A 14855-nucleotide genomic window follows, 5' to 3' on the forward strand; every position below is an offset into this window, starting at 1 on the left:
TATGAAGAGAGAAAACAGAGCAGAAAAAAGCTGATAGGACTCAAGGACCAAACCCTGAAATGGTGGCAATTCACATGGCTATGGGACTGCTTTGGGTTGACACCAGCCAGGCTTTATGGTCTTGCTGGAGCGATGTAAATTGGCCCAGCAGCACTGAAACCAGCCGTGCTGTCCTGCTCCACCCTGGCTGAGGATCCAGTGTCCAATGCCCAGGACTGCAAGGACGGGACATCTACTCTCCCCTGTGACTAAAACCACCCTCCAGGCCAGATTCCCCCCCGAGTTAGACTCTGAAAGGTAAATTTATTGCCAGTGGTTATTCGAAACACTGAACTGTGTATTTAGCCCATCTCTCTGCCCGGCGTGTTGCCAATCTCCTGTCTGCCTCAGCTTGCAGAAACGGTCCCAGCAAGACCTCAAACTCACCCGTTTGCACAGGGTGCCCGGGGTGAGGAGAGACGGCCCCGGTTCACAGAAAGGTCTGCCGCAGCCAGTGGGAGAGCACAGAGCCTCCACACCAGTGCACGGCCACCGCATTAGGGTTATACGTGAGCTCTGTCACGAGCTGTGGCCCCGGAGCCAGCCCACCCAAGGTCTGGGGGAGCCCGGCTGCTGACTCTCCTATAGGGTGCTGGCCTGCCCTGTGCCTCCATTTCCCTACCTCTAAAATAGGACTAACACCACCTCACTGGCATGCAAGGAGCTTAAATACTCCAAATATTGGAGGTATGAGACCCTGCTAGGGGCCTCTGCACAGAGAGGACTCATTCTGGGAAGCAGAGTGAATTTGAACCGTGAGACACACTTGTGGGGAAGGGGAAATCACACAGCCCGGAAGGGAAAGAAATGTCTGGATGAATCCTGGACAAGGCAGGCTACTGAATTTCATGCCAGCAGTGCCTGTGCCAGTAAATGGAGGGGACAGCTAATTTAACAGAAGCGCTGAGCAAGCAGAAATTGCTGGGACATGCGTGCGGGGGGAGGTGTGTGGGACCCCAGGCACCGAGTTCACGCAGACAGATTATGGCACATTAACCAGGAGGACCTGAGCTGCGGCAGCAGTGCTGGTGAGCACCACAGAAGAGCAGGGAAGGGCCTTCCCGAGGTGCCCTTAACCAGGGGACAACCACACGACCAAGGCAAGTGACAGAGCAGGACCAGCCCGGCACCATGGCTGCCTTAACCCCCCTCCCCATACGCCAAAGCTCATATGTGGACCACCTTGAGCTTGCCTTGCCTGGCCATGTAGCAGCACCCACAAGGCTTGGAACGGCTGAACACCCATATTTACCCTCCCTCCCCCTCGCTCTCATCTCTGTGTGCCTCCCAGAAACACGGCGAGAGCGTGCAGCAGCTCCCAGGGCTCAATGCACCCTTGCCGACCGCGTCTGCCAGCGCAGATCCTACAGCTCTGGCAGCCTGAATTGCTCCTCATTATTTATTGTTCATTTTGTTCTCTGGAATGGTGTGATCCCCTCTTAGGATTTGTGCCCTTTCATTTCCAGGCCTCAGTAACTCCTGAACTACAGTTTCATGTGGTTTTGTGATTTTTAACCCAGCATGCAGACGGGGCTACGGCCATAAAAGCTCAATGAATCTTGTATGGCAAAACACAGGCTGTGAAAGCATTTTCTCCTTCATTTGCAGTCAAAGAACATACTCTCGCCACCACGAAAGATGCAACAGCAGCCAGGTTTTCCAAGGAATAGTGTTTCCTCATTGCTGTGCAGAGGAGAAAGGACTGTTTCTGCTCAGACCATCATCAGTCTTTTAGCCCTCATCAGAAAAAGGGTCCCTCACAGATTAAACCCTCCGGGCCTGTAAAATCTTTCTGTTCTCTTCCCTCCTGTCGGCTGCAAGACTCACCAAGGTGCATGCAAAAGAGACAAAAAGGCCTTTACCTTGTGGTTTTTCCCATGTCGGTACATCATCCAGTCCTCCCCATTGGTGCTGACCTCCAGCTTGTAGGTACGGACATAGTAGCCATTCTGGGTTTCTCTCGAGATGGCACCCTGTGTGGCAATGGCTGTGAGCACAGTCAGGAAGTGGAGGTCCACCTTTCCAGGGGAAAAAGGGACAAGAGAGAGAGTGGTGACCACCTGAGAGCTCAGGCTGGCTAGTTAGTTCCTCCCTCTGTCTCTGAAAAATGAAAAGGTGCGAATTCAGTCTGTCTCACTCCATCTGTGGGCGCACATTTCAACAGGCACAACCCCCCCGGCTGACTTCAGCAGATAGGACCATGGGATGAGTAACTAAGGATCTTGATGTCTGTCCATATGGGACCATCACAAAGCCTTCTTCCTGCCTCAGACCAAGCAACAGGATCTGCACAGAAGCTCATGTCCATTAAAGCACGACAGAGGCTGACTTTTTCCATGTAATATAAGAGCATTATGTCCAATTAGCAAGTGCTGCAGTTCTTGGTTTTCCCTTGGTTTTTGGTTTTTTTTTTAACAATGTGGGTTGAGAAAGGTCAGCAGAGCTGGCTTGGTAGCACTGCCATGAATGAAGAATGAGATGGCTGCTAGAGGCAATGACATTCACCACCTCCCGTTCCTAGTGCCCTTTAGCAAGCAGTGTCTCACAGCAATGTGACACAGCCAGAAGCCCTGTGCGGACAGAGACTGTGGCTCTAACCAGCTCCCAGGGAAAGCCTTTGCTCTGTCAGCCCCCTACTTGACATTAGCCCGCTCATGCTCCCTGCATCACTGATGAGATAAATATTATTCTAGTTGTTCTTCCACGTGCACCCTGGAGACTTTGGTCCTCAGGCCAGTGGCAGAGTCAGTGGCCCTTGTAAGTGGCAGAGGTCCCTCAGACTCTGTCAGTATGCTGGAAAGTCCATCAAGGTTTTGGGCAGGAAGGAGGGGGCGGGAGAGGGACAGAGGGTCGAATCAGCCCTCGTGCAGGCACGCTAATGGGAGTGCCAGCCCGTCACATTTCACAGAGGCACTGCAGCTCCCCTGCTGCTCGCTCCCCATGAGTCACAGAGGCAATAAAAAATTCAACAAGCCTTTATGGTCAAGGGTCAGTTTAACAGCATGACGCTCCATTTGGTGGGGGAAGAGGCGAGGGGGCTGGAAAGCGTGTGTACCTGGAGGTACTCCTTGTTGCTGTCTACATTGGGGGTCCAGCCGTTGTCATCACTGTTGAGCCGGCTCTGTTGAGGGGTCCATCGCCCATCTGAGTAGGTGGAGGAGGCACTGATCTGCATGTTGGAGATCCTGCCAGATTCCATTCCCAGTGGCATGTTGCACTGGAAGTCTGGAGCGGGGACACACACACACACACACGCACAGAGATCAGCTTACAGTCTCTGTACTTCACTCCCAAGTGGAAGGCAACCCTGAACTATCCTCCCCAGCTAACTCCAAGCAAAGCTGCCTGCCTGGAAAGATGAACAGATCTGCGCCATCTTGCAGGTTGTGTGTGCTCACAGATGGCACTGAAAAATTAAAGATGGGGCAGCTTTATGTTTGCATGGCCCTCTGAAAACTAATACAGTCCAGATCTTTCTCCCTTTATCTCCTTCACCTTTGCACAGTTTTGACACAATTCTGTCCCTTCCCTCCCTCCATCTCCACCAAGATGTCCCAAGTCCCCTTGCCACAAAGTTCCGCATCTTCTTGAAGGCTGGAGGTGAAATCTAAGCACTGACAAGGCAAGGAGTATGGGCAGGCACAATGGGAGGGTGCTTACTGCTCTGCTGCCAGCAGGAATGTCAAGGCCTTGAATGGGCAAGTCTAAAGGTTTTGTGTGCGTGTGAGAGTATGGATGCATGTGTGTATGTGTCTGTATATATGTGCATGCACTATATGTGATATCAGGCCTATAGGAATTAACCAGCCAAGAATATGAAAGACTTTGGTATGCTTTCATTTGGGTTTCCTCACTTCTAAGGCTTTATAAGTAAGTCACAATTAGCTCAATCTTATTGTACATCTCATATATTTTATGGCAGCTGTCCTGTAAAAACAATAGCAAAGAAAACATTGATAGGAAACACTACATGGGCCCAAGTGTGCTGCTGCTGTGAACCAATGGGGCTTCACCAAACTGCCTGTGTTTTTAATGTGGCCAAGTCAACCCTGGGTGGAAACGATGGGCCAAGTTAAGATCTCAGTGGTATTATTACAGTTTCAATTTACACCAGCATAAATCAAAACAGGCCTGGCCCTTTAACAGCTCGTGCTTGATTTCTCAAGCTTTGTGTGTCATTAACATTTTATTTCCCAATCGTTTTAAAGAACAGAATAGAAAGAGGATTAAAGAACAGATCAACTGAGTGTGGAGATAGGTAACGGTGAAGAGCTCATGCTTGTCTGTAATTCTCACAGCCTCAGCAGAACATTCTTAACTCAATCACAGAGCAAGAGCCTGTAACCCAGCTGCCCTAGTGCTGCACAACCCCTACACTACCCTGCTCTCCGTCACGGGCTTTCAGTGTTGGGTCAGGGACCCACTCTCTTTCTCTGGGACTGAGGGGTGTCCTGAAGGCTTCTTCTGTTGTATCACAGGTTCACTGCAAACAGAGGTTGAGAACTGTAGCTCTGATGTAAAAATACCATGGGAAAACAAACTGAATCTTTCCTCGCCTGCAAGCGTTATCACAAAGAATCAAAATGCTCTTCATTCTCAAAACACACAACTTACTTCCTCACTCCACATCAATTTACCTCCCTTAATAAGGGATCTAAAACAAATTTTGGTTTGAAATTCTTAGAGCTTTAGGCATTTTTTAATTAGATAGCCAAGAAATTCCAATTTGTAGTTTGGGGCTGTGAATTTTTGGAAAACCAGAGAGAGGGAGAGAGTATTTTCCCCTGTGCTTTAATGAATCTGCCACACCCGCTGGGCTGAAGTCTTCCCCTAAATCCTTTGGGCTGAGCACATACACGAAGGATTTTATCCCAAAAGGTATTGAGAAGACTTCATGAGCAAGTGAAAAGTCAAAGAAAGGTCAGAAAGCGTGATTCTTACTGAAATCTCACTTCTATGAGAAACAGAGAACACACCTAGTGTAACTGCTGTCTGCACTGCGGGTGGGGTCCAGCCCCTGGACACACTCCTGCCTGCCTCACTCTCGCATGTGCCAAGTGAGAGACTTGGGAAAAACAGGTGACACAACCGTGTAAGTCATACGCACACGTTTCCAACTTACTTTCTGGGACTTCCTGCTGGATCAAGTAGTACTGAGCAGAGAAACCGTCTTTAGCTACTGCCAGGTCCGTGTGGAAGGTGAGTGAGAGGACACCGGTGGTTGAGCGGATGTCTGACGGCATCTTAGTACCACAGTACCTGCCTATCAAGGGGCCGACTGCAAAAGAAAGAGCAGCAAAGGTAACGCCTACTTTTCCACCAGCCTCCTGGGTCACCAGCAGATTGGCATCACTCAGCAGGGATCCTTAGAGGGACCGATCAGGATAAAAGAAAGGCTTTTGGGATGGGCTATTTTTTACATCCGCTGGCCTGGTGCCATGCAGTACGCTGTGCAGAAATATTCACTGCAGCAGGCGTTGCTCTGCAATTGCTGGGAAATGCTCCAAACTGCTCTGTTTCTCAGTGTTGGTACAGGGTAGGGAGGTCCTCCCAGCACTGCATGAACCCAGTGCCCTTCCCTGAGGGAGGACCAGTGGCATCTTGGAGTGTCCCATGGAGCTTTTCAGATAAGTCGTTACAACAGAGCAGTGGTTTGGGGTTTAATGCATGCAGCCTTCTGCAAGTGCACCATCCCCACAGCTGGCCACGGAGCGCCCCGATGGCAGGCTGCATGCTGCAGTCACGTCTGAGGTTAGGCACCTTTGGTGTTCAGACACAGACTGCACAGTTTTGGAGCTTTGTGAGACATCAAGAGAGGCTGAGGACAGCAGCGCAGCACCCCATGGCTTACCCTGAGGGATGCCGTCCCAGATGTCCAGCCAGTCGTACTTGCAGTCTCCTTCCCCTGCCCCCGCCTGCAGTGGGTCGTGCTCGAGGTCGAAGAGCAGAAAGTGGAGGAGGATTTCTGTCTTTGGCTTGGCTATGATGGTGAAGACGCAGTCCAGGTTGTGTGGATACTTGTCAGGGAAACCTGGAGACTCAATAGTGCCATTGGAGGCAGTGAAGTTTCTGGAGCAGTCCTCAGAGCCTGTAGTGGCAGGAAAAAACCCACAGCCTTAGCAACAATGCAGCTTAATGCCAACAGCTTAACACTGTGGAAACCCCGTTTTGAGCTTAGAGGGGTTGTGTATTCGCTTCTGGAAATGTCCTGTAACCCAAGAGCTGTGTGAATTCCTGCAAGGATCAAGAGGGTGATTTTCAAAGCTTTCCACAGGTGGAGACACAAGGTCTGTGTGTTCACTGGAGTGGACGGCATGGTTCTAAATCCCTCAGACAGCTCTGCAAATGTAACCTGTACACCACTGCTGATCCCCCCGTCAATTACTCCAAAAACAGGACTAGGAGAGTGATCCCTTCCAAAGCCACCCAAAGCCACGGCTGCAACTTGGCAGGCCAGCACCCTGCCATGTCCCCCACGCCGGTGGTGGTGGCCCTGGTGGGGAAGGAAGGCCACACCGAGCTGGGCTGGGTTTCTGCTGCCGACCCTATCCACTGTAAGCTGGGCCCCCAAACAGCGACCTGCTGGAAGACCTGTGTCCGCCGCCCCAAAGCCCGCGGAGGGGCCAGCCAGCATGCAGGGGGCTGCCGTACGCAGTCCTCACTGCTGTGGCTGCCACCGGCCAGCCATGCTGGCAAAGGGCCACAGCAGCTCCAGGTCTGATGGAGGAGCCCCTGTTCGGGGAGGGGGCTGCCTGGGAAGGGGCAGAGAGGAGTAATGGGGATGTCATCTCTTTGGAAAAGCTGTCCCCAGGGGCTGGTGTCCTGCAATCTCTACCCCTCTGGCACGGACATCTGTGCCTCAGTTTCCTCTTGAGAAAATCAGGAAGCACAAATATTTAGACAGTGAAAGGGCCCGGGGGAGGGTGCCAATGTCTTCACTGTTAGCTGGAAACCATGGGAAGCATGCAGTTAGCCTGTGGCCCCCCGAGACCCACGCAACGGATGAGGGCCAGCTCCAGCATACGTCCCCACAACATGGCCATGGCAAGAGCGGGGTAACAGGGGCCGTGGCAGGGGGGTCTTTGCTGAGAGGAGGAACAGAGCCCTCTTTCTCACAGACTGAGCCGTCCGCACCAGAAATGCAAGTTATTTCTATCCTTAAGGAAGACCTTTGCGTGGTGAGGAGGGCAGACAATGTTGCCTCTTATTTATTGCTGACCTCAGCACTGGCCTCGGCTCAGCTCAGTGCCCCCTCTCACACAGCCAAGGTGCCTCGGGGTGGCCGGGGAAAGGGGAATTTGTGTCGTATTCATACCACGGTGACTTTGAAACCACTGCGCTGTGGAGACAGGACAATAGGCAACAGAAATCTGCAGCCTGGAGCTATCAGAGGCGAAAGGGGATGTTAGAGAGGCTGCCAGCCACCGCTGCAACCCGGCGTTAGCATTCGCAAAGGTTTCTGCTTCAGTTTTACTGGGACACCCTCCTTCTCCTCTACAAACCCTTCTGCTCCGGCTCTTCCAGGCAGCACAAGTCTTCCCGGGACTAATGGGAGACTTGTTATTCAATTCAGCATTAACCTACAGGAGTCAGGCCAGCAGCCCGCAGTAATAGCAGGATCCCGGCACCGCATTATGCAGCGCCTAGCTGGAGAGCTACTCAGGAGAGGCTCTTAATTGACTACCTAATGAAGCAGCCAGCTTTTCTGGTGTGAACCTGTGGGGTAAAAGACAGAGGCAAAAAATAAGGCCAAACACAAATCACAGTATAATGCCGTGAACAGGGATAAGGGTGTACTTCGTTCCAAACAGCTTGAAAGAAAAATAGATAAATAGGGAAAATAACATAAGCTCCGAGCTAGGGAGAAAATCAAAGACTAAACCCAGAGTCAGGGACTGTCCTCTAGAGACAGGAGAGAGACATAACTATGTCACTGCATTAGACAACAACGGTTTCCTCATGTGGGGCTCTTACTGCATTTGGCATCTTTGTCTACAGTTTGGCTGATAGCAGCAAACACAATGATCAGCTTTTTATAAGGAAGCTGCAGATAATCAACGGGAGTTATGCTGGCTTTGGCAGCACGGACCAGCCTGAGAGGAGACTTTGATGCCCAGCGATGGAGAGCTCAGGCCAGCCCTGCCAAACTGACTCACAAAGTGAGCAGCAGGGAGGCTGGACCAGCCAGGGTAGGCGGCTCTTTTGTCAGCCCACAGACCGCTGACTGATACCCATCAGGGGATTCAAAGACTGGTATGCAGTTGTTTGTATGCAGATTGCTCCTCTCTCAGACCGTGTTAAGGGAAATTTAGCACAAGATGTGGAAATTAATGCTCAGTTGAAAAGAGTTGGGTTTTTAGGTCACCTTTAACAAAGAAAGCTGCAGCCACGCTGCCTTTACTGACGTGGACAATGAACATCCAATGACCTTTAAAGCTGGTGACACCCTTGCTGGCTACCCTGACAGCTCAGATGGAAACCCAGCACTTCCCACCGTCCTCCCTGGGAACTCTGGCGGGGCCAGGGGCCAGGCAGATGAGGTGGGCTGGGGGTGCTCCTGGATCACAGGCTCATGCCTGCTCCTGTGCCAAAACCTGCCTTGCCAGGCTGGATTTCATGGGCTGTGGCTGGAAGAAAGTGTGGCTATTTCTGGAGAGGATGGCTGCCTGCAGGGGGGGGGGCGGGGGGTGCTGGCGAAAGGAGCCCCAGCACCGCTTCAGACCTGAGGGCAGCTCTGCAGTGACTTACATCAAGGGACACAAACTCAGCTCCAGCCTCCATCCAACATCCGCTCTCTCCCAGACCAGCCCTTGCTTCCTCTCCCTCCCTACCAGGAGCAAGAAAATCTTCTTTTCCCATGAATTTGGCCCCTTGCTGGCTCCCACCCAGGCAGACAGGGTTCCTGCCTGCTATCCCTTCCCACAGCCACACTCAGTCTGGCCTGGCCACCTCAGCCAGCTGGACGTCTCCACATTGCCCCATGCCCCGACTCACGGCATGGACCTGATGTGAGGACAGGCACAACACAGCGCAGTCTGCTGGGCTCAGAAGGGGTGTCTACAGGGAGCGAGAGGCAAGGGAGGCTGAGGTGGGTCGGCAGCCTTCCCACCTGAACACAGGCATTCTTTGCCATCCTCTGTGCTGGCAACTGGCCTCAGCAAACCCCAATAGCCGGATAAACCACTAAACTCTTTCAGGACTAATCTGCTTCCTAACCATTAAGAAACAGCAGCGGTGAGCTGGCTGCACCACAACAGCTCAATGGCCAGTTATACAGCCCAGGCAACCACCAGCAACAGCACTTCCCTCATCCACCTGAACCTCCAGACACCTCCTGTCCTCACCATTTCACAATGAATTTGGGGAGTCCCTTCCCATCCTCTTGCAGCAGAGTCTCCACATTCACATCTACCTGTGACCGGGTTGTGGGCTGCCTGCGCACCTCTGCGTGCCACACAGCTGGGCCAGGGTCCCTGGGCACTGGTGCCTGTGCTCCCTGCTTTCCCTTTGAAGAGGCTGGGTAAGCAACCCTGTTGGGCTCCTTTCTGGTTCTTCACCAGGCATGGGCATTTTTTTCATGCTGGATGTGATGACATGAAAGCCACGTGTGTGTTTCCTTCCAACACACCACTGATGGAATGTGGGCAGGCACCCGCATCCCCATGCAAAACACACTCTTGCTCCCTCGGCGCACAGGCACACCTCTCACCCACACACACAGAGCGGGTTTTATTTTCTCAAGCCTCCTTCTTCCCAGACACACAATTCTGGCAAATATTTAGACAGAAACACTATTAAAAGGCCTTTGAGCAGCTTTTCCTTTCCTCTATAATAGTTCAGTATTAAACAGAATTATGAATAGTTCCTCTTATATCTGCCTGGAAAGGCGCTGCCTCAGCCCTTGACAGCACTGCTGACAGCAGTCCCTTGAAAACCAGAGCTCCCCAGTTATAAACCCTGCTTCCAGGGAGAGAAAACACAGCGTCATTGATCAGCCCTGAATCACAACTCCACAGGAGGGGGAGCTCCATGCACTCCTAACAGAGGGACAATCCCCTCTTAGCGGTAACAAGCTCCACACATGCCAGGGAGAAAAGATCTATGTTTCTAGTCCTCGAATACAAGAGAGTATTTAAGGAGGAACCCTGCTTTTGATGCCACACTGTGATCCAAAAGTGCACTATCATGCGCCACTAACATCTTGACCTTCTTGGAAATGTGATGCAACAGACTTGCTTAAATTAAAAAAAAGAAAAAAAAAGCGCCTTTATCTCTGGAGAACATGCTAAAAATTATATTGAAAAGGTGGCCAAAGACATCTCCTAGACACCTCCTTGTGAAGATCATCATGGCAAACAGCCTGGGAGACAGGCATTGACTCAGACACTCACCTGTCTTGTAGATCTCGTAGCGCAGGGAGAAGCCAGCACCTTGCCGTGCGTAGTCCGAGGTGAACTTGATATAGAGAGAGGGGCCAGAAGAGATAATGGTAGGAGGTGCTATGTTCCCACAGTGCTTGCCCAGCAGGTCTGCCGCTTCACTGTCCCCATCTCGAATCTCAATGTAGTCGTACCTGTGGAGGCAGGTGAAATGCCAGTAAAACCATCTGTCAGGGAGATGCTTCAGGATGCCAGGAACACAAAACACTTCTTTATATCTGCATATTTCACAGAACGTCTTCCAGACAGGTACCTGGGACTTGGTCACTCACACCCCACCACACACCCCCAATACGTTTTCCCCTTTTGTCTGTCTGGCTACATTTAAGTCCCTTCCTCTGTTGCTGCTCACATCATTAATTTATTGCACCCGCATCCGCTTCAACTTCAGAGCCAACATGCAAAATTTAGGACACAATTTACCTCCATTTCTACAAGACTCCTTTGGCATGGGAGAAGCTCAGATACAACTCTCCTGGGGCTGCTCTCCTTCCCTTACCTCTCTCCTTCGCACAGCTCAGTTTATTCCACTATTCAGGTGGGATTTGGCCAAGCATGCACCAAGCATTAAACAAATAGTCAATGTTCAATTCATGTGAGCGGGTAGCTATTTTGTGGACTGCCTGATACCACATTGGTCCTTTAAGAAGCGTGGCCAGTACACTTACTTAGTACTTGGACAGTAATACTGATCCTCTTTTATTAAGTGCTAACAAAAATTTTCTGTGGATGCGAAGTGCTGTGTAAGAGCTGGGTAACCACATTCACTATTGCCTGATCCTTGTACACCCTGTAACCGCAACCTGCCTTTGCTAAACCCTACCTGGAGATGTCCCACCTGCCCTGGTATGACTCCTGGGCATCTGAATGGTCTGGGGGAGGAATGTGTAGGGTTGGAAGAATTGCCTCCTAGTGCAGAGACAAAAGCTTGTTGCAAAGTCTGGCTGGAAGGTAAAACTCCCACAGATTCCTTCATATTTTCTAGGCCATGACTAATGGCAAGGTAGTATCAGGCTCTGTGTGCTGTGAAGAAACAAACAGCTTTTACGTGAACATCTTGTTCTTCAGCTGCTTTCCAACACCCACGCTCTCCCGCCCCTCTTCTCCTCCTCTCTGGCCAGCACGCTGCTATTTACAGAAACTGTCCATCTCTCTTCCACTGTTTATTCTCTTTGTATCAACCTGTTTGAACAACATGCTACAGCTCTTCTCACGGGGCCAGGGAAGGAAAAAGCATTTCCAGGCTGCCAGGAATCTGCCTTTCTTCTTTGTCACAAGATCTCCTGTTTGGGAATGGAGAGTTGAAAGGAGAAGTAGCTTACTGGATACAGAATGATCCTCATGTGACTCATTCCTGTTCTGCAAAGCACACATCAGCAGGCAACCTCAAAACAAACTTACAGGGACTCGGTGTGCTCCTCCACAGAGAAAGATGGCCCGGACGGCTTTGGTTTCACTCCTTTCTGGGACTAAATCAGGCTGAGAGCCAGAAGCAAAATGCCTGCAGATAAAATCCTGTCTACGCCGGACCAAGCACTCAGCTAGCTGCAATCACCCAGCCTTTAACTTCATTACAGACTCAATTGGCTTGGCCAAGGTGAAATCCAAGCGGTCTTGAGAAGAGGCACTCGCACAGGAAGAGCATTTGGCTTAGCTGGTGGGTGGGCACACCGCAATGTAAATGAAGATCTGTTCCCTCTGCTCTCTCCTCAGCTCTGCGTAGCTCCCTATCACCTTGTGACCCCTTATTACCCTGACACCGTCCAGCAGCACCCTGTGTGACCCCACTAATGTCCATCATGTGTGGCTTGATCCCACCATCTCCCCAGGGAGGAGGAACATAGAGGGCAGTTGTTAGTGCTTCTTTTAAGCAGAATTTTTTCCTCCTTGTTTGCCTGTTTGTTTAAAGTAGTGCTGAGCAAACATCAGGGACATTTTGTTCCCTAAATAACTACTTGCTTTCAGTGTGCTTGCAGCCCTTCCACATCCGAAGTACACATCTGTGCTGCAGGACTACTGGCTACTAGTGAAATCATGAATATGTGGCAAAAAATTAATTTGGCGAAAACGTGAATGTTGGCAAAACACAGTTAATGGAGCGGATTGTAAAAGCTGCCATGTGCATGGCACAGGCAGAGGTTAGCTGCATCCCAGGGAATCACATCTGTTTGTGTCCTCGTGAGGTTATAACTCGCCAACAGAGTACACAGCTTCAACTACTTGACTGTAATGATCACAGCTTCTGCTGTAGCCAACACACCAAACATCCTAGCACTGTCCACACGGCTCCTCAAACCACCCAGTGCTGTAGGAGCCCTGGCAATTTCAGAAGCAAATTCTGGACCAAGAAATATTTGCTTATTGAATGGGTGAATAACTTCCAATAATACATACAATTTGGGAATATTGCAATCTGCTCATGGGCAATCTGCAAATGGAAAATTAAAAGAATGAATCTAGTAAGTAAAGCATCAGGAAATATTTGCCTCTCTGAATTAAACCCTGTTTGGCTTCATCCAAGCATCTAACTGAGCTTTCTCCTACTGGAGCTAATCCTTAATAAATCAAATGTTACAAACAACTAAAAAAAGCCCCTAGGAGAAGGTCAGGGAATCATTTTTGCCAAATGTAAAATGAATATAAATGCATAAGAGTTTTCTTCCCTAGTTAAAAAATCTTGGCCCAAGCCCTCTGCTCTTCATGAGGCAAAACTCTTTCTTCAGGTCATATAAACAGAGTGTGAATTGGGAGAGTGTTACACTCAGGAGGTAACTCCTGCCCAGATGGGCAGGAGCACATACTTCCTCTCCAACATAGCAATTAAGCTTTAGGCTTTCAAAATGAAACACCAAAGATGTCTGGTCCAAACCGTGAAACTTTCAAACTTCAGCAAGAACACCGGCTAATCCCCACCAGAGACTTTTTTGGCATCATGTGCTTCAGTCATGTCCATGCCTCGGCCCACAATCAAACAAGCTGATAAACCCCATTCTCCTCACGTTGGGTCACTGGTCATGTTAAAATCTAGTTTGGCCAGACCTTTGCTTCTGTTAAGCTTAAGAATGGTTTCCAGACTTTTTTCTTCCTGTGTGAAAAAAAAGAAAAATTGGAAGGAAGAAAACCCAACCCTGGGGATGCTTTCTACTCTAACCATTTCGTTTCCAGACAATTACAGACTAGGGCACAGCTGGGTGGGACACATTTATGCAGCGATGGCATCCAAACTGTCTTGACCAGTGCCCAGCAATTTGCATTTCACTCATATAACCAAATCCATTGTTTCCATCAATGTGCACCAACATCCTTGTGGGCTGACCTCTCTGGCATTACCTCCACTGGGCAAGCTGCCATCTCCAAGCACCTTTCATGGCCGCTTCTCCCCATCTAGGCATTGCTCCAATGAGCCAACCATAAATATATGAGGGCAGGATGCAGCACGCGTAACCCACAAGTATAGTCAATGCATTAACCAACTCTTCTTGCAGGGAAGATGACTGCAGTTGGCTGCTCCGCCACGGCAGGACATTTTCAGCTGCTGCTTGAGTGGGAAGGCCAGCCAGTTGGTTTGAAACAGCCTCAAACAGAGGTTTCCACCAGGGAGTTTTAAGGCAGGCAGGCAAAGCTGAAGTGCTTTTAACTGCCCAGACAATGGGGGTTGAGAAAGGAGGGAAATGCATTGCTTAGATGCTCTTCTTGGAGCTGTTTAACAGAATTAAACAGAAAACGTACAATGCTTACAAATATTGCTGTGTTTTTGTTAAAGATTTTTAGTAGAAAGTGCTTTGCTGATGTTAAGAGAGCTTTTATAAACTAATTATAAAGCACTTCTAATGCCTGTATTACTCATGCTTGCTTTTTCCTCCAGTCAACCCTCTCTGCTTCCCAGTCTTTCCTTTCTCTCTATTTTCCCTAAGTCACTTTGCTGCTGGCTCTCCAAACAAGTATGCGAGGCACAATAAAGGCAAACAAGCCCCAATTGCAGTGATTATGAGAAGACCTCCACCTTTTCAGTCCTTTTCTGTTGTGAAAAAGCTAATCTGCTCCCTGGCCATTGAGCTGTGCTCCACCGTCCCCTGAGGCCAGCACAGACCTCCCAGGTGCCCACCCAGGCACTGGTGAGCTCCAGAAACGCTACGACCCACCTGGGGAGCAGCACCAGAAAGCCTGTGCCATTCCTCTGGGTGCTCCGCTCCTGAGGCACACAACTCAGCACAAAGCACAGTTTTAGGACTCATACTGCTCCACACATAATCAACAAACCTATTGCCCCTCAGCCCCAGGTCCTAAGAGATGCTGAGATGTTCCCCACTGAAACATGCTTCAAGGACATTACAGGGGCATTAGCTTAGGATGGAGAGAAACATGAACAATAAATCA

The 14855-nt window shown here is 50.1% G+C and overlaps 1 protein-coding gene across 6 annotated transcripts in view; it reads right to left on the reverse strand.

Moving 5' to 3' along the window:
- NRP2 (neuropilin 2) overlaps positions 1-14855 on the reverse strand; it is a 90808-nt gene that overhangs the window by 50745 nt on the left and 25208 nt on the right. For all 6 annotated transcript variants that reach the window (XM_050899893.1, XM_050899890.1, XM_050899892.1 and 3 more), the window contains exons 3-7: positions 10431-10612; positions 5891-6127; positions 5162-5317; positions 3095-3264; positions 1902-2057 (exon numbers count right to left, since the gene is read on the reverse strand). In XM_050899893.1, the coding sequence (XP_050755850.1) occupies positions 1902-2057; positions 3095-3264; positions 5162-5317; positions 5891-6127; positions 10431-10612 (901 nt within the window). The remainder of the gene's footprint in view (positions 1-1901; positions 2058-3094; positions 3265-5161; positions 5318-5890; positions 6128-10430; positions 10613-14855) is intronic.

This window comes from Gymnogyps californianus, chromosome 7, assembly GCF_018139145.2.
Source record: "Gymnogyps californianus isolate 813 chromosome 7, ASM1813914v2, whole genome shotgun sequence".
In the NCBI taxonomy this organism is placed as follows: Eukaryota; Metazoa; Chordata; class Aves; order Accipitriformes; family Cathartidae; genus Gymnogyps; species Gymnogyps californianus.